The sequence below is a fragment of the Anser cygnoides genome, chromosome 11, assembly GCF_040182565.1.
Source record: "Anser cygnoides isolate HZ-2024a breed goose chromosome 11, Taihu_goose_T2T_genome, whole genome shotgun sequence".
Classification (NCBI taxonomy): Eukaryota; Metazoa; Chordata; class Aves; order Anseriformes; family Anatidae; genus Anser; species Anser cygnoides.
This window is the reverse complement of record NC_089883.1, coordinates 18,872,027-18,888,998: the sequence shown is the minus strand read 5'-3', so window position 1 is coordinate 18,888,998 and position 16,972 is coordinate 18,872,027. Positions and strand designations below refer to the sequence as shown.

Sequence of the window (16,972 nt, the reverse complement as noted above, 5' to 3'; positions counted from 1 at the left end):
GGCCCCCGCAGCGTGCCCGGGGCCAGCAGGACGCCCCGCTGCCACCGCACGCGGGTCCCCGAGCATCCTCCCAGCGCTGCAGCCTGTCCCCGCTGCCCCGCAACGAACCCCAAGACCTCCCTCACCGCTCCTCGCAGGGCTGAGGCACGCGGCTCCCCCTCGGGACCCCCCCGAGCTCGGGGTCGGTCCCCGGCCGCTGTCTTTCCGCCGCCCCAGCCCACCGCCGGGACCCCCGCCCCGAACCCGGCACCTGGGGCTGCGGGAGCCGCCCCGCCTCGGCCCCCGGCCCGCAGGCAGCCCCCCCCCGGCCGGGCGCGGCGCCCCCCCCCAGCTCACCTCCGGGCCCGGCAGCCCCAGCACCTCCGCGCCAGAGGCCGCCATGGCCGCGCGCGCGCTCCCGCCGCAGCCCCGCCGCCGCCCCCGGCCCGCCCCCGCCCGCCGCAGCACGAGAGCGCGCGCGCGCACTCCCTGCCCTCCACCCCATTCTCTCTCCGCACGCTCCCCGCCCGCGATTGGCGCCGGAAGCCCGCGGCACCGCCCACCTTGCCAGCGCCCCGCTCTGATTGGTTCTCCCCGCTCCGCGGCCCGCCCGGAGACGAGCGCCGCGCGGGCGGCCTCAGGGGGCGCGCGGGGCGGGGTGGGGCCGGGAGAGGGGGGGGCGTCGCTTCGCTCAGGACGCCCGCCCCGGGCTCCCGCTGATCGCGGCGGGGCTGTGTGAATAAAAGCCGTCATTTTCCTAACAGTGACTCCCTAATCCCCGCTTTACATCGCCTACAGGCTCTTCTGCACCTCAGGGAGCCAGCCCTGGGGCTCCTTGCCTGAATCCTTCGTGTCCAGGGCGCCTTTGAGAACTGTAAAACGCCCAGAAATCTGAGGGGGAAATGGCCATGGTGCCATGGCGGTGTTGAGGGGACCCTGTGTGCCAGGATGAGGTGGTGCGGCCCTCGGCAGGGCTGTGGGGCAGGAAGGAAGCCTGTGTTGTGTAAGGAGCTGACCTGACGTGGCTGCTGGGCTGGAGGAGCAATAAAGTGCACCAGCTGAGTCCCAAATCAAAGCAGGGACTTGTGAGGAGTGGCCATCTTCAAGAAAATTTTTCTCCAGCTTAAGCTACTTACAAGTGGTAGCAGTGTGTTAGTAAGGGAGCAAGTCGACATTTCTGTCAAGTGCTTGAGGTCGGTCTCAGATCACCATGCCACAGTCCCACTCGTTCTCATCTGAAGGACCTGCTTCCCCTGTATTTCTGCAAATGGCCTGAAATCATCCTGCCTTTAGCCCATGAATCACCCAGGAGCCCCAGCCTACCAGCTTTCCCAAGCGGCAGAAGACCTGTGGTAAGAAACCTGTAAGTAAAGTAGGTGGTTTAGGCTGAGCTCCATAGCTGTGAGCCTGTCTACAAGCCAAACTCCTCCAAGTGCTGAGCAGCGTGCAGGAGCAGAGAGCATAACTTCATTTTAGGATGAATGTGTGGAAAATCCTGTGCATTGCTAAAAAAATGGGCAAATGTGGCAGGAAAAATGTTGTTAGGGAAACAATTTCTTTCATCATCTTCCAGCTCATCTAGCTGGACCATCATGACCTGCATGACCAAGTTCTCTCACCCTCTGATGAGAAATTCCACCTTTTCCAAAGCAAACACAGACAGGCTCAGCTCGACGGACTATGCCCTGAGCAGACTGACAAAATCTTGGTAAGTAACACTTCCTGAAACTTCCCAGGCCTGTGCCAGTTATCACATACACTCCTGCTCTCCTCCCCGGGCTAGCAGGAAGCTCTGAGCAAAGATAATCTCAACAAGAGCTAGACCTCCCAGGATGCTTGTTCTCCCGCCAGTGAACCTATGCTCTTTTTTTGATTGATCCCTTGCAGCCTGACAGCTGCTGCATGTTACGGGGATGGGACAAGCCCTGAGCAGCTCATGGGCAAGCTTGTGCACGGTTTGCACGTCCCATTCCACAGAGTCATCACTCTGATAGATTGTCTGGAGATAGGAAGTTTTCAGCTCTAATTAGTCGGCTCTAGAGGATATGTAGTCATTGGCCCCATGGTCAGTTGCACCCCATGTCTTCTGTTTAAAACCTTAGCTACAGTAATATTCAGAAAACAAGGCATTTCATGCATCAGTTACTATCTGCAAAAGCTTAATGCGCCAATCATCAAAAGAAAGTTAGTCATCTTCTCTAATGGTGTGGTGGTTTTACCCAGCTGGGCAGCTGAGTTCCACCACAGCTGTTCTCTCACTTCACCTTCTTGAAAGAACAGGGGGAGAAAATATAACAGAAAGGGCTCAAGGGTTGAGATAAGGACAGAGACATCAATATGCTGTTAAGGTCTACACACATTTTCAGTGTGGTCAAGAATTATCTTCAATATTCCAGCAAGACATCAAGCAGTTCACTCAAAATAAAGGAATTTTAATTTAAACTATCTTTTACTTAAAAACATGGGAAAATAAACCACAATCTGTTTGTTAACAAACATTCAGTTCTTATATAAGATATATATCTCCAGCGTTTAATATTTTATGGTCTTATGCAATTACAGACAAATAGGAAGAGAACTCTTCTGAGAGATCTTCCTTTTCTTTCTGCAAATAATTGATGGTCAGCTGCACAGAATAACCTGCATTTGGATCATCTAAGTGCAATGGAACGCTTTAACTGTGTATCAAGACCATTAAAAACATATGAATATTTAATTTCATTACTCTGTCCCAGTGGTGTGTTCTCATCTGGTAACAGAGAAATTTGACTTTCCTTGCCATCTAAATTAACCTTCATTGACGTGAAATATCAAAAAACAAAACAAAACAAGAAAACACTTTAAAAATATTTTCCATCTCTTAGATGATGGCATCCAACCTGGCAGACTCAATTTATGGTCAAGATTTTATATTGATTTACAATATTTAGTTTACTTCTTTCTTTATAGTAAATGCTTTTATGAGCTGAAGAGAATCCATACATTCTAATACTGAACTGCTTTGAAAAAAAAAAACCAAAGCAGTCGTTGTTAAGGAGGAAATAATGTTGGAAAAGAAGATTTGTTTCAGATTTTTCAAAGGGTTATCATAATAGAATGATCTTTAGTTTAATAATATATATAAACCGTGATCATGGTTAAATTACCAGTAGGACATTAAGTGACATCAAAGTATGTCCTATATTAATAGGATACAGTTTTGCTATAGAGGATTTTAAATTAAATCAGATAAATTATCTTCATTGTTCTTGCTTCAAACCAAAGGAATTAGAAGTAATTTTAACTGCAGTTACAAAACAAATCAGCCCGATGCAAATAACACACATATAAATTTTTATCCTATTATCTTTTGTTCTACTGAGTCATATAATAGGAAATGTTACAAAGATCCACTCATGGCATCACAGTGACAGGTAAATGGAAGACTACATGCAAGAGGGAATTAACAGAAAATATATATATTGCTAGTGAGTCATTGCTATGACTAAGATAAGTAAATACGTATTGATAGCCTTGTAATCTCAATTACTCTACTACAGTGACAATGACTCACTAACGAGACTAATGTCAGAGAGAGTTAAGAGCCCAAGACTTAGCACTCTTCTTGGCTACACAGTTAAGTGTGAATACATAACAGATCCTGGCACCTAGTACTAGATTTCAAACATCATAACATGATGCAACACTGATACAAAGATGAAAGCTTAAGTTTTGAAAGAAAAGTAAACGTGGTAAAAGTGACCCCAGATTGAGTATTGTCTCTGCATTGCATTTTAGCTAGACTGTTATTAACCCCTCTCAGGTTTTCCCAGTCCCTTACTGGTCCTTTTTCATTCTCATTTCTCCTAAGTCACTACTTCTGCTTTCTTCAACTTACCTTTCTTTCCCTTAAAAGCAACGTATCTTCCGTTTGGATGCTTGTTGCTTTGTGCACGGCACGGTGCCAAGGTACTGTCTCCAGCTGCCTGAAACCCAGCAGTCCTGTCTGTCCAGGCTGCAAGGCATGACCAGCACCCTGGGACAGTCCCCAGCTCCAGGCTGGGCCCCAGTAGAGAACAAAGATGATTGCATTGTGTGTTTTCTGCCCTTTTGCTAACAGGGGCCCAGTAGAGGCACTGAACTTGCACTGACTGCAGATGGAAGAGACCAAGATAAGGGCTTTTAGTGGTACTTCAAGGAATGATGGCAACTTTCCCAAACGTAGCAATCCAAGCACCTCAGGGCCTAGATACCAGACCGAGACTAAAGCTAGGATGAAGATGTACAAAATCACTTCGGGATTCCCCAAATACAACAGGTGTGTGAAGCATTTGCATGCCTCACACACATTAACAGTATGGGGCCACCCCTGTCTGGGCACCTTTTGCTGCAAGTGAAGAACTTTTCCTGACTTGGAGTGTCACTGCTGCGCCAACCTCCAGTGAAATGGCCGACTGCAAATGTCCGCAGCTATTACAAGAAAAAATATAGCTCCACCCCCTGTGTTTTCCTCCCTCTCAACCCGATTTGGGTTCTTGTTCCCAAGGACCACATGTGAACCAGAAATTCCCCACTCAAGTATCTCCTTTTCAGGGCAGCCTGCACACCAAATTTAACACCAGCAGCAAGCACCTCTCCACACACTGCTCCCTAAGCGTGGGTCTGTGTTCCTGAGACACTAACACCTGCTCCAGGCCGGCTCCTTCCGTCATGCCCCACAGAGATCCCCATCCCCTGGGAAAGCTGCTGAAATCTCCAGCTCTCATTGGGGGAGGCTATGAGAAGGGGAAGATGTACAGTAAGAAACATTTTTCCTAATTTCTGTGACTAGTATAACAGTTTACAAGCAATTTTAGAAATCTCTCTAGATTGATGAGCAAACCTGCATAGTAAGAAGAGCAACTATGGTGGAGGTGGAAAGTCATACTCATCTTGTGCATATGCATTTGAATGAAGCAGTAAACACTTGTCTGAATCACCATCACTCAGATGTCATTTTCTCTCTCTATTTTCAGCTTGAGGGGGAAGAGAGCTGCCAGAACAGAAACCAGAGTTGCTGAGCTCCAGTCAACTGCTGTCACTGTTCCCAGCTTAATTCACCGCCAGTGATCCCATGGTTAACACAGTCATTGTGGATATTTTTTCTAACAGCTCAACCCTTCATAATGTCGCAGAAGTAAGATCTTTCCAGAGATTATGTATTTGGACTTCTCTTCTTCAAATATCTTGAGATTATCATTCTCCATATGTGTTTGAAGTAGTACATATTGGCTGCTCTTTGCTAGTGCCTAAAACATTGCTAAGACTACAGGAAGCTACTGTTCTGACTGGGTGGGTAACTGAGCAGCGTTTATGCATTCTTGTCTTTACTCCTCTCTCTGCATAAGTTTTTGTTCCCACAAGTAATCCTAGTCAGAGTAGATTTTAGTTATTCCATTTGCTCAAGAACCTCTGAATGGGGCCTCTTGGACACAGGAGCTTTGTCTCCCCTCTACCCATACATACATAGGAGGAGAGATTGTCTTGATGTTCAAAGCAGTGTGTAACAGAAACAAGTAGCATTTTGTTCTGGTCAGAAATAATCATTGCTTATACGAAGCTTTTTGAACAGTGCATTTCAGAATGCATTCCACTTCTTGACTCATGGCAAGGAGGAATTGGGCTTTACTTTCTGGGGCCTGATTATCACTGCCCTTGGAACACAGGTCTCCTGTTGAAGTACTGATATGGAGCAGGTGCTTTGAAGACTCAGGGATATTTCTGTTGGAGAAAGCAGATGAGTGAGTCCTAATCAGTTAGTTTACAATGACATACATTTATAGATCTGTGTGTATCCATCCATACTGGAAAAAAAAAACAAAACACACAAGGATATTTGAGAAGAGGGAGCCCAATAGCTCTGTAAAATAAGCGTGCTGAGAAGCCCAAAGATGTAGAGATGAGTAGGTCACCTCCTCAAAGAAGCCTGCAGTGACCACTTCCCTTCTTTCAGTGCTCAGACTCATTTCCACCCTTGGACTAGCTTTTCAAGTACGGTTTTAAAGTTTGGGTTGAAAAAAAATGCACATACAATAGAATTCATTCCAGATCAGTAGCATACTGCAAATTAAAAACATTTGAAAGAGCAGCTTGAAGTCCACTGAAAATATGACTCTAATAGACATCATCTGATCAGATGGTATGGACAGGCAAAGTTTCAAATGATACATAATTTACAATAGTCCATAAAAAAGAAGCAGTTTATTAAAGGAAGATGACAATGGAGGAAAGATGATCCACAGGGGCAAAAATAGAACCTTTTAATAATTGCAGAGATGAGGCATTACCAGATTTAGAAAACAGGTAGGCAGGCCAAGGGAGAACAGACTCAGGAGGAACCACGATAAAGCAATTGGTGAATAGATATGCAAATGTTCCAAGGCAACCATCTTGAGTATTTACATCACCAGTAGGTTATCTCCTGCATATTCTAAGCACGTAGCAGAAATGTTATGATCTATCAAGAACTATAACCACTGGGTTACAAAATTCTACATTATATCAAGGTAGTCTTGTATTTTGAATATTTAAACACTGAATAATTGCAGTCTTTTCAGTACTATACATTTTCTAAGCAAACTTCTCATGTGCTCCGTTCACTTTCGACTGAACTGACTTTTGACTGAACTGAATCAGTTTTGCCTAGTTTATATTTTACCTTTTTTTTTAAGCTAACATTTGCAATTTTATTAGTCAATGTCAATTAGGTAGCAGGAGGTGCTGGTTTGTTATGTTAGCAATGACAGAGGTACTCAGATTCTGTAAAGTATTGCTTAAAATGCTATTCGTTAGAGCTAGCACTATGAAGAAAGAGAGGACAGCATAGATAGTTCTACATACTTTTAGATGCTGTGAAGACCAAGCTATGCTACGAACATGCCTCTGATTCACATAGAGCACACTGTGCAGACCCTGTCCATGGAAAACTTATCCCATTTTGCTCACTTGGGCTATTAAAAAAAATTTCTTACAAGAAAACTGTTCATCGTTTCTACTGTCAGGCAGAAAGGATGTTCACATGAGAAGCTGCTGCACTTTTAAATAAAGACAAGGACACACAAGTGGTGTAATCACCAATACCAAGTGGGAGCTGCATGCAGGCTCCTCTATTACAGTTACCTCGCCAAATTTCCCCTGCAACCAGAGGTTATGTGCAGAACACAGGCATGAATCCAAGCTGTACAAACAGCACCCTGCACCTATTCAGATTAAGTGCTGAGCGTTATGTGTAGCGCTAACTCCTCATTGTGCAACAGTCTTCACGTCAGGATCACTGCAGATAACTATTAGAAATACCATGCAGATCAACAGTATATACACCACTAAAACGGTAAGTTTCCTTGCACTTCCTTGTAAACATTGTTTAGAAACATCTTAAGCATCATCAGGTCACTGCTGATTTCTTAAATTTGAAATCGGTTTTCAGTTACTACACAATTTCTAAGTCTCACTATGCATTTATCATGTGCTTCATCTCCTTATCCAAGCTTAACTCACTCATTTTTAACAGGGGGAAGGAAGGCAGCCAAGATCCAAGTATTGATTATTTCTGGCTTATCCATCACGGGAAGCTTGAATAATTAAAAGCTTGCTGGCAGTTGAATTGATGATCATCAAATACTGTGTTTTAACTTCATCTGACTGAGAGCAGCCATGCTACAAACCCAGATTCAGTTAGGTTTCCTCAGTTCTCCAGTCTGATACACAAACTGATGGAGTTAGGTTGGAAGGAAGTTCTGAAGGTCACCTAGTCCCAGACCCTGCTCTAATCCACTGTGTCAAGGTTGGGCATCTAGTTATTGGGTCTGGGAGAGCAGCATTTGTAGAGGTAGTTTATTCTGCAACCACCTCATAATGCTGGGCTTGTTTTTCTGTAGAAGGTGATGTTATCAAGTCCCAGAGTCACTGTATAGACTACACGAACCACTGGCTAATGCAGCAGTCCTTATGATCCTAGAGGGCAAATTCTGTTCACTAGAATACCAGCTGCATTCACAGATGCAGATTGGTATTTCTGGAGATGTGAAAATACTTCCAAGCAGTGTTTTTTTTTTTTAATTTTTATTTTTTTATTTTTTTTATACAATTTACTCTGGATGTCTTGGTTAAACACGAACATCTAGTCATTTCTATTCCATTTCCATGCACAGCTTTGTTTGCTTTACGAACCTTTTGGTTTACTATTAACCCTAGTTCCTTCTTTCTAGTCTACAGCTGAGAGGTTCTAATTAAACCTTCAGATGATCTACCAATTGCTTAAAAAAAAAAAGCCTTTTGTATCTCCTACACTATTTTCCACTCCATTCCTTGGCAAATTTTAGTTTGCACTTTATTTATGACTGTGGAACACGGTTAAAGAGTATCAGTATATTGTTTGTAATAGTGGAAAATGTTTTTTTGGGGAATGTTAATTTAGAACCCAATGAGATGTATTAATAGTATCCCCTCTGGTGTTATAGTAAAATTCATCTTTCTGATGCTGCTTCATTTATGTCTCCCTGATGAATCTCTGTTGTGGACTGAACTAAGTTACTTTGTGCCACCATCAAATCTGCCATCTGCCAACTCATGTGACTACTTCCGTAGTCCGGGATGGAGTCTGTGCCATCTTTTGGGCATCAAAACCTGAATATCTATCCTCACTCTCATTTTCTCATAGCCAGCTTTTACTCCATGGCAGTACTTCTCTGTTGTATTTACCTAGGCTATGCTGGCAGCATTGCTTGCTTTTACAACACGAGTAAGGGACTCCATACATCAGAACAGCATATTTTTTCCGCTACGGCGAGTCAAGATGGATCATAACAGTGTCTTGTAAGACTGCTTTACCAGTACAGAAAAGTGAAACCAGCAAAGCATTGCCACAGTGGATGACTCTAGCAGCAACGCAACGTTGTAGGATGGCAGCAAAGTCCACCATCCAGACACAAATCTAATACTTGGACCCACATCCACCCTAAGATTCCTGTAACACTGAGAAGCTGCACAAGGCAACTGTAACTAGCACAACTATCACCGTCATGTTCTGAAGTACAGCCTCAGACAACAATATTTTCACATCTGGTGGTATATTTGACCTGTCGGTTTCAACCTCATTTTTTCCCTCCAAATTTAATAGTATTGTCACACAAGCGATTTCCACATTAAAAAGGAAGAACTGCAGAACTGGAACATAAATTCTGCAAATTCTCTCAACAGATTACTCTGACAGCACAGACTGCTCAAGGTTTCTAAGGCAGGAAGATTCACCTTCATGCACAGCTTTAAGCGTAAGCCTGGGCTCAGCAACTGCAGCCAGTCAGTACAACTACACAGCTGTGATGTGTCTTCACACAAACTAGGATGCTCTGTATTTTAGGCCCACCTTAACATACATATAAAGAAAAAAATCCAGAAATCATTTTAATATAAAATGTTTTTATTGTTTTTGAAAACATTTAAAAAACAATTTTTGAGCACTTTCAATAAAAAAAATAACTGAAATGCTACTGCAATATTCAACTACTGTAGTTTCAGCAGTACAACAGACAAAACACTGGGGAAGAGGAGGGAAACTGGATTTCCTGCATTAAATGAAAACATGGAACAGGGATTTTTCTTTCCTTACGGTGCAGTAAATAAAGCACAGTATAGTACAAGACTATTATATGAACGTCAAATGCACTGCACAAGAAATGCTTTCCTTCTTTTCAGTTCAGAAGTCAGTGCTTATTGCAATTATTTGCAAATTATTTACTTCATGAATTCTTATCATGATAAAACGATGCAAAAATGTTTCTCAACACCCGAACAATAAAAAATAATCCAAGAAAAGAACATATTCAACAATAACTAAGCTGAATTAGTTAACATAAAGAAGTAAATAACTTGTGAATAACTATGCTCACATGGTTAACACTGGTTAACCAGTTTCAATACAGCAAAATAAAAAAAATAAAAGTGGTTACAGGAGTATATCTAGTACTGTACAAGATTAAGTCATTAACACTCATGCACATTTTGTGATCATGTATTAACATGGTGAAGCAAACTAAACTTAATTTTTCCTGCTGTAATATTCTCATGTAAGAGAATAAGAAATAGACATATCTCATTGAGATCAATGCACATTGCTACATAAGACAATTTCACCTGTCACTTTTAATGACATTTTGCCTTTTAATAATGAAACACATCAGAAATTTTTTTTGTTTTATTTTTTTTTAATTTTTTGTGTGTGTTTTTTGTTTTGTGTTTTTTGTTATTTTATTATTATTTTTTTAATCTGTGGGCTGTATTTCTTGCATTTATCCTAAGGAATGTGCCTGCCACAGGTTCAACAGAATTTTAGTGCAATATATGAACCCAGAAAGTTTGCTGGACTAACCAACCAAATTTAAAGTGTTTGCTGCAATACAGTACACAGGGTACAAGTTCACTAGTTCATATACTTTAGCAAAAATTGCTATCAAAATAATTTATTTCTAATGTTAGCAGGAAGCCAATTATGTAAACAAGGGGTCAGAACTATCTCAAATTCTTAGTTTTGGAGTATCTGACACAGGCTTCCATTTGTTAAAAATCACAGAATTTTCCTTTGGGTATTGCATACTTTGGTGTGCAGTAGTGCTCTGTCTCAATGTAAAGAACTAACTAGCACTAAGTATAGGGACCTAACAGAATATTAGTCATAACACCAACATACAAACACCTATAAATTAACACACACCTATGTACAAAGCTGTGCCTATGCCTTGGGTTTCACTTGAAAGAATCCTTACTGAATTGAACGTTTCTTAAATTTAACATACATTTGCTTTAAATCCACTGATTATAGAATATGCCTGCTAATTAAGTCACGTGTTAGGTTCAATATAATGTTTGTATTTAAAAATAATTTAAAAGGTACTTTTAAAAACCTTTGGTGACGGCTGCATAATTTATAGTGCATCAGCTTTTTAAATCTACTCTTGCTTTACTGAGAAATGTTCTGAAGAACCAGAAGTTAGGCAAGAACTTGTTTACAGCAAGCCCATGTCAGTCTCAGTGCCAGCGCCACGGAGGTGAGGCCAGCACAGCATGCAGACGCAGATGGCTGCGGCACAGATGTCCTGCCCACCACTCTCCCCTGGCAGGTAGGGTTTACATATTCACAGCACTTTGCACAGGGTCAGAAAAGAGAGGTGCTGAATGTGTCTCAGATCCAGTGAAGTCAACAAGAGGATGATCAGCACCTTTCTGGCTAAAGGCCACAGACAGGTACACAATTCAAGCCCTGCCTTCAGCAACTTCTGTCTAAAGGAAAAATGGTTCCAGCCTTACTGACAGACACCTAACAGAACTCTACACTGTGGTTTTTAGAGTCCTCCCCACTTCCTTGAAAAGAAATTAAAAGGGTCACTTGGTCTTAAAGTAAACCGCACCATCGCACATCCACGTGTTTTAAGGAAGGATCTGAACTCTCTAAGTCTGTTCCTAATGAAGCGTCAAAACTTCTGATGCAAGCACACTGAAATCAGGCTGCATTTAAGGTGCTATAGCTCATCGCAACTGTTTGTCCCTGAAGAAGAGGCCACAGACTGGGTGTCAATCAGAGCAAGAGCAAAAGAAGCCATGGTACACCAGTACCTGGAGTGCCAATGCAACATCACAAATTGAATCAAGCACAGCCAAAAAATAAAAATCCAGTACTGAGATCAAGACATTAGCAGAATTTGAAGAAGGAGGGAAAAAAAAGTCACCTAAAAATGTGAGCATCTCTTCCTCAATAAAACTAGGAGGGCTTATTGTGCCTTCCCATTCATAAGTTCATTCAAAGAAGGAATGCAAGAGAGGAAAATGTTTTCTGTTCTGCTTTCAGTTTTGTACATAACAGTTCACAAGATAAATAATCAATTTTATACTAAGCTTAAGGGATGGTACTGTAACATCCTTAGTACAATCCTTTTGTAAAAGCTTGCCTCTGCAAGTCCTCTTTCTAACAGCAGGGTCATGGGCTAGTTAAGAAACTCTCTTTTCATCATTACGGAAAACCATCCCATGCTGATAAAACAACAGGTCTTTTTTGTTTCGTTAAGTGAACTAGTAAGGTAGAAGTCTAAATCCCATTTTCTAGCTAAGGAATATTAGCAAAAATTAGATTCATCTGTCCTCCCAAATCATTCGATGAAAATGGCATTCAGCCTTCTAAAACAGTAAGCACTTTTAAAAGTTTTACCCAAAGAAAGATCACATCTGTGTATCTGTAAAGTGCCTGGCAGTATTATGGCTCTATATGAAATATTTTTAGATCAACCACATTTTCTAATATTTTAATCGTATTTTGTTTAAAACAGAAAGACAGAAAGGCTCAACCTACTGAAACATAGAGGAAATATCTTCCTACACCCTCCACTGTGTTAAAAAAGAGCAAACTTAAAATCGAATCTTTAAAAATAGTATTTTAATGAGCTCCAACAGCTCTTTTGTTTTTAAAAAGAGGGAAGAACATCACATGACTTCTTTAGCTCTGATAAATAATCAAATAGTACCTATCATTTAAAAATAGGGTGTTACTCCTAGATTAAATCTCAGTGCTCAAAATCTTTTCCCATGAATTTTACCTAATATAAAAACACTGAAATGAAAACTAAAATACCAAGTATAACGTCAGAAACATTAATGGATAAAATAACTACATAGATGTGTATCTCTTAAATAAAAAGTTTAGTGCATCTTTCTTTTTCCTTGATCATTCCTGTTAGTTTTCCTGTCTCTGCATCTTACTAGAGATGTAAATGGCACCAGTGCTACAGAGATTTTCCACAGCTCACCACTGAGCAGCACTCAAGATAGCTACACAATGGTCAGGCACCTGCATGTCACCTGGTTCACCTGTACCCACTCCCCATCACCTACACACCTGCAGGCACCCTGCCTTTCAGACCTCAACAACAGAGGTCAGTAAGAATCATCTACTAGAAGTAACAAGCAATACGAAGTATGGAAAGCCTGCTAACAAGCTCGACCTTACATCCACCCAAAGCCTCAACCATAGCTGTCATTGCTGGCTGGCTATTAACCACTTCTTTACTACAATAAAGAATGTTGAATGGGAAACACTATAAAATTCAAATTTTAATACTGGCTCTTTAATAGCCCATCACCTTCAGAGATTTGTTTAAAATTGGTAAGACTGCCTTTTCATTGCTCAAGTATGAGCAACTGGTACAGCAAACTTTTTTTTTTTAAATGCCGCAAAACATAGCAAGTGTTTCTGCTGCAGGAGGCACTTCCATTAAGACAAATACAATACGTCTGTCTTTTAGATACAGTGTGCTACATACATATTATAAAACAAGATTAACCCAACATTTCAACAGCAGGATGATCCTTGCTCTCCATCCACTCAAAACCTGAAGTCATTGAGTTAATGGATTCATTGCAGATTTGTTGAAACAAGGGGTCATTTTTTAATTCCTCCAGTGTAGCATCATCATCTTGTCCCTGCTGACGACCTGGATCGAACAGTAGATTTGTGTCTAAAGTGTTCAGATCGTTAATGCTGCCTGAGAGTTCGGAAGACAACCTGATGTCGCTGGAAAAGACAGATGTAACGTTCAGATCTGATGCCACCTGATTCACCAGCTGCTGGTTTGTTGGCAGACTGTCCTCCCCTAAAAGGTCTTTTACAGTGCTGCTAAAATCTAATTGCTGCTCTCCAATGTCTGATTGTGCTTGGTTATCTCCAGAAGAGAAACTGATCTGATCGGTGCTGCTGTTTTTTGTGAGGTAATTTGGTGTTTGGAATTCATAAACTGAAGTGCTGGAATTAATCATATTTTGCGGGTTGGCACTAGGAAAAGCAGTGGATGTCTCTAAAATCTGAGTGAGATTCATCCTGGCTGTGTAATTTGAGGGCATGTTGTTCATTCCCAAACCTCTCACTGCATCATCACTATCAGAATCAAGTTTGCTTAACAACACATTGGTTATTTTTTTAGTGTTTGTTTGTTTCTGAAGAGACGGGAAGGCTGTCTGCATCATTACAGTCAACGGGACTGACTGGCTTCTTTGCGCTATGTTATTGGCACTGGTGTCTGCATGGATATTCGTAAATACATTGTGAACTTCTGGAGTCACCGGACTCCCAAAAGGTGTCACATTGGAGCGCGGTATATTTGAAACAGGGTAAACAGTGCTTCCACTGAGATTACGCTGGCGATGGACAGCAGGGCTCACGCTCCGGCATCTCAGACTGTTATTGAGAGTGGAACTGGCTCCTTTGTTGTCCAGAGGAGCAGGAACAGCAAAACCCTCTTGCTTGGTAGTGTTACTTACAGGGGCTGCCTGGTGCTGCACAGGTGAAACGGGAGTCACGCGACCGAAGTGAGTATCGTGGTGGCGTGGCTGAGACTGGTATGACTGGCCAGGAACTGCAAACGCGTGAGGTTTCCTGAAGCGATCTTCCACTAGCTCCTGGTAGCTCGTAAGGATGCCATGGTTTGCAACCGATGAATTGGTGACACCACTGTACCCGTTATTCATCCACTCAAGTTTGGTTTTGTCAGGGTGGGTAGCCATAGGCCGCTGCATCGGCTTCACAGGGCTACTTGAAACAATGCTGGCATCGTGGTAAGCCATACTGGAGCTTATGGGAGTAAACGCAAACGGGTTTCGGCATTCCACAGGACTCGGGGGGACGCTGCTGCTGCAGTTGGAATGCGGTGTGCCAATGGGCGTATGCCGGCTGCTTCCTAGGGCGCTGTCTACGGGAGTTGTCTGAGCCAGCCTGGAGCAAGGGCTCTCTCGTGACACGTTCTGAGATCCAGAGATCATTTCAGAGGTGGGGGTCGGAGTCGGGGTGGGGGTGGGAGTCGGGGTGGGGGTGGGAGTCGGGGTGTGAATCGGAGTGCTGTTGTTATGGATTGAATGGTAAAAATGTGTGCTGCTGGGATGAGATGACACAGGAGCTCCTTGAGCCGCTGTCTGACTCGGAAGTGCCATTCCTAGACAACCACCGTAAGGATGAGGATTATTCATTGACATCTGCTCCTCCATGAGCACCAGCTCCTCCACAATGCTGTCCTGGGTAAGGTCATCATCAAATGAAAAGAAGTTCTCATTCGACTGAGGGACTGTATGTTCAAACTCTTTCAGCTCAGACTGCAGAGGTAACTGATTTGAAGACTGTGCTTGTATTTGACCCAAGGAGGAGTCCTGGATCTGGCTCTGTAGCTGCTGGTTGTATACGTCCTGCTGTATACCCTCACAGTGCACTGGCTCCCACGCAGACTCCTCTAAGTCACTAGAGCCAGAATGTCCTGCGATAGTCATAACACTGATATCTTGCTGCTGGTCACAATTCACAGATGCAAAGTCAGAGGTTTTGGTGATATGGTGCCACGCATTTGGGTTAAAGCTGCCATCAGATTTTGAATCATTTTCTATGATAAACATGTTTCCTTCCAATTTCACTTTTATATCTGGAGATGATGCTGATGCAAGCTGCTGTCCTAAAGTAGAATCACTGGTATTTAAATTGGTGCTCAAGGAACAGTCTGTTGCTACGTTTGCTGGAGCTGTGGAAGGTACAGGTACATTTACAGGTACCTTGCTGGGAACTTGAGCAAGCGTTGCAGTATTGTCACCGCTAGTTAACGATACAACCTTTGGAGCCTTCTTAACGCTGTTTGCTTTTTGACCCTCCACAGCATTACCAGCTGAAAGCTGCCCCACCAGTGGTTTCTTTACAGGTGGTACCTGGGAATCTTGAAGTGTAGAAGGTTGTCGCTTTCTTGGACTTTTAGTGCATATTTTGTCTTTAATCGTAGACTCACCAGTAGGAGGTGAACCAATGCTGGTGCTGGACAAGTGACTGGCAACTGAGAGCTTTAGAGTGCTTTGATTATTGCCTGCTGAAGAAACCGGTGTGATCTCATTAGACTGTGTTTTATATTTGGTCCCTGCTTCTTCAGCTCCCTGATCACAGCCCTTAACTGTTTTTGCCTCCACAACACCATCAGCTGAAACCTTCAAGGTTGTGACGTCAAAATTTATTTGTTGAGCAGGAGGCAGGCCAGGGGCTGCCTTTATGGATTTAGATACATCAGAGCTCTCTTGGCCCTGTACTGGGTTCTCATCCAGCAGTGCTTCTGGTTCCATTTTGATCTCAACTGCAGATGCAGCTACAACAGTGCTAGGTTTGGATCCTGGGGACTGAAGTGAAACAAGAGATCCATTTTTCATCTGTGGAGCAGCTCTCCCCTCTTCCACTGCTCCCGCACTACTATTAACTGAAGGTGTCTGTTTGACAGGCACACTACTGCTGCTTGGGGCAAGAGATATTGCTGTCATTTTTACCACATTTAAGGAATTCACATGTGGAGCTGGCACAACAGTCTTGATTGGGCTACTGGTAAAAAGCACCGTTGTGGGAGAGCGGATGGTGAGAGCACTGGTATTTGCTGGCTTCGGTAAGATCTGCGGGTAGCGATGTCGGGCAGAGCGGTCACCAACTGGGCTGGCAGGAACATTCTGGGGAGTCTTTGGTGACTGCTTGACTGATTGCATGTGCTGAGTGACCACCTGAACATTGAGCGGCAGGACCTTGCTATCAGACGATCCCATAGGACTTGGAGATGTCACCAACTGCCTAGTCCTTGGCACCTGTTCACAGAGGAAGAGACATGGTGTGGTGATGAAGCAAGGAAGTCCTCAAAGCCCACAGACTACTTCATCCCCACACATTTCAAAGGTGAAGGACAATGCAGCTCAATACAGCAAAGCTAGTGACTTCAAAACAAAGCAAGCTCTTCAACTGTATACCAGGCAATTGATATTTGTCTGCCTAGGATTGGTGGACAGACACGTGACCTCAATTTTTAAGGAACAAGGCACTGGTGTACACATTAGGCTTAAGAATGATTATTCTCGTACAATCCTTCACCAAATAGAACAAAAGACAGAAATACAAAAGATAATGAGGAGAGGATGCATTCAAAACTGCTCGTTTTCA

The 16,972-nt window shown here is 43.0% G+C and overlaps 2 protein-coding genes and 1 long non-coding RNA gene across 3 annotated transcripts in view; 1 reads left to right on the top strand and 2 right to left on the bottom strand.

The window, feature by feature from the left end:
* NEDD4 (NEDD4 E3 ubiquitin protein ligase) overlaps positions 1 to 422 on the bottom strand; it is a 55,224-nt gene extending 54,802 nt beyond the window's left edge. Inside the window, exon 1 of the mRNA XM_067003829.1 lies at positions 337 to 422. Within this exon, the coding sequence (XP_066859930.1) occupies positions 337 to 381 (45 nt within the window). The 5' untranslated portion in view covers positions 382 to 422. The remainder of the gene's footprint in view (positions 1 to 336) is intronic.
* A 160-nt stretch (positions 423 to 582) lies between these two features.
* On the top strand, positions 583 to 8,815 carry LOC125182351 (uncharacterized). Its single transcript, XR_007161906.2, has 3 exons — positions 583 to 1,342; positions 1,553 to 1,687; positions 4,974 to 8,815. It is a non-coding gene; the product is annotated as an uncharacterized lncRNA (long non-coding RNA).
* A 1,401-nt stretch (positions 8,816 to 10,216) lies between these two features.
* RFX7 (regulatory factor X7) overlaps positions 10,217 to 16,972 on the bottom strand; it is a 54,277-nt gene continuing 47,521 nt past the window's right edge. The window contains exon 9 of the mRNA XM_067003889.1: positions 10,217 to 16,623. Coding sequence (XP_066859990.1) covers positions 13,318 to 16,623 — 3,306 coding nt within the window. The 3' untranslated portion in view covers positions 10,217 to 13,317. The remainder of the gene's footprint in view (positions 16,624 to 16,972) is intronic.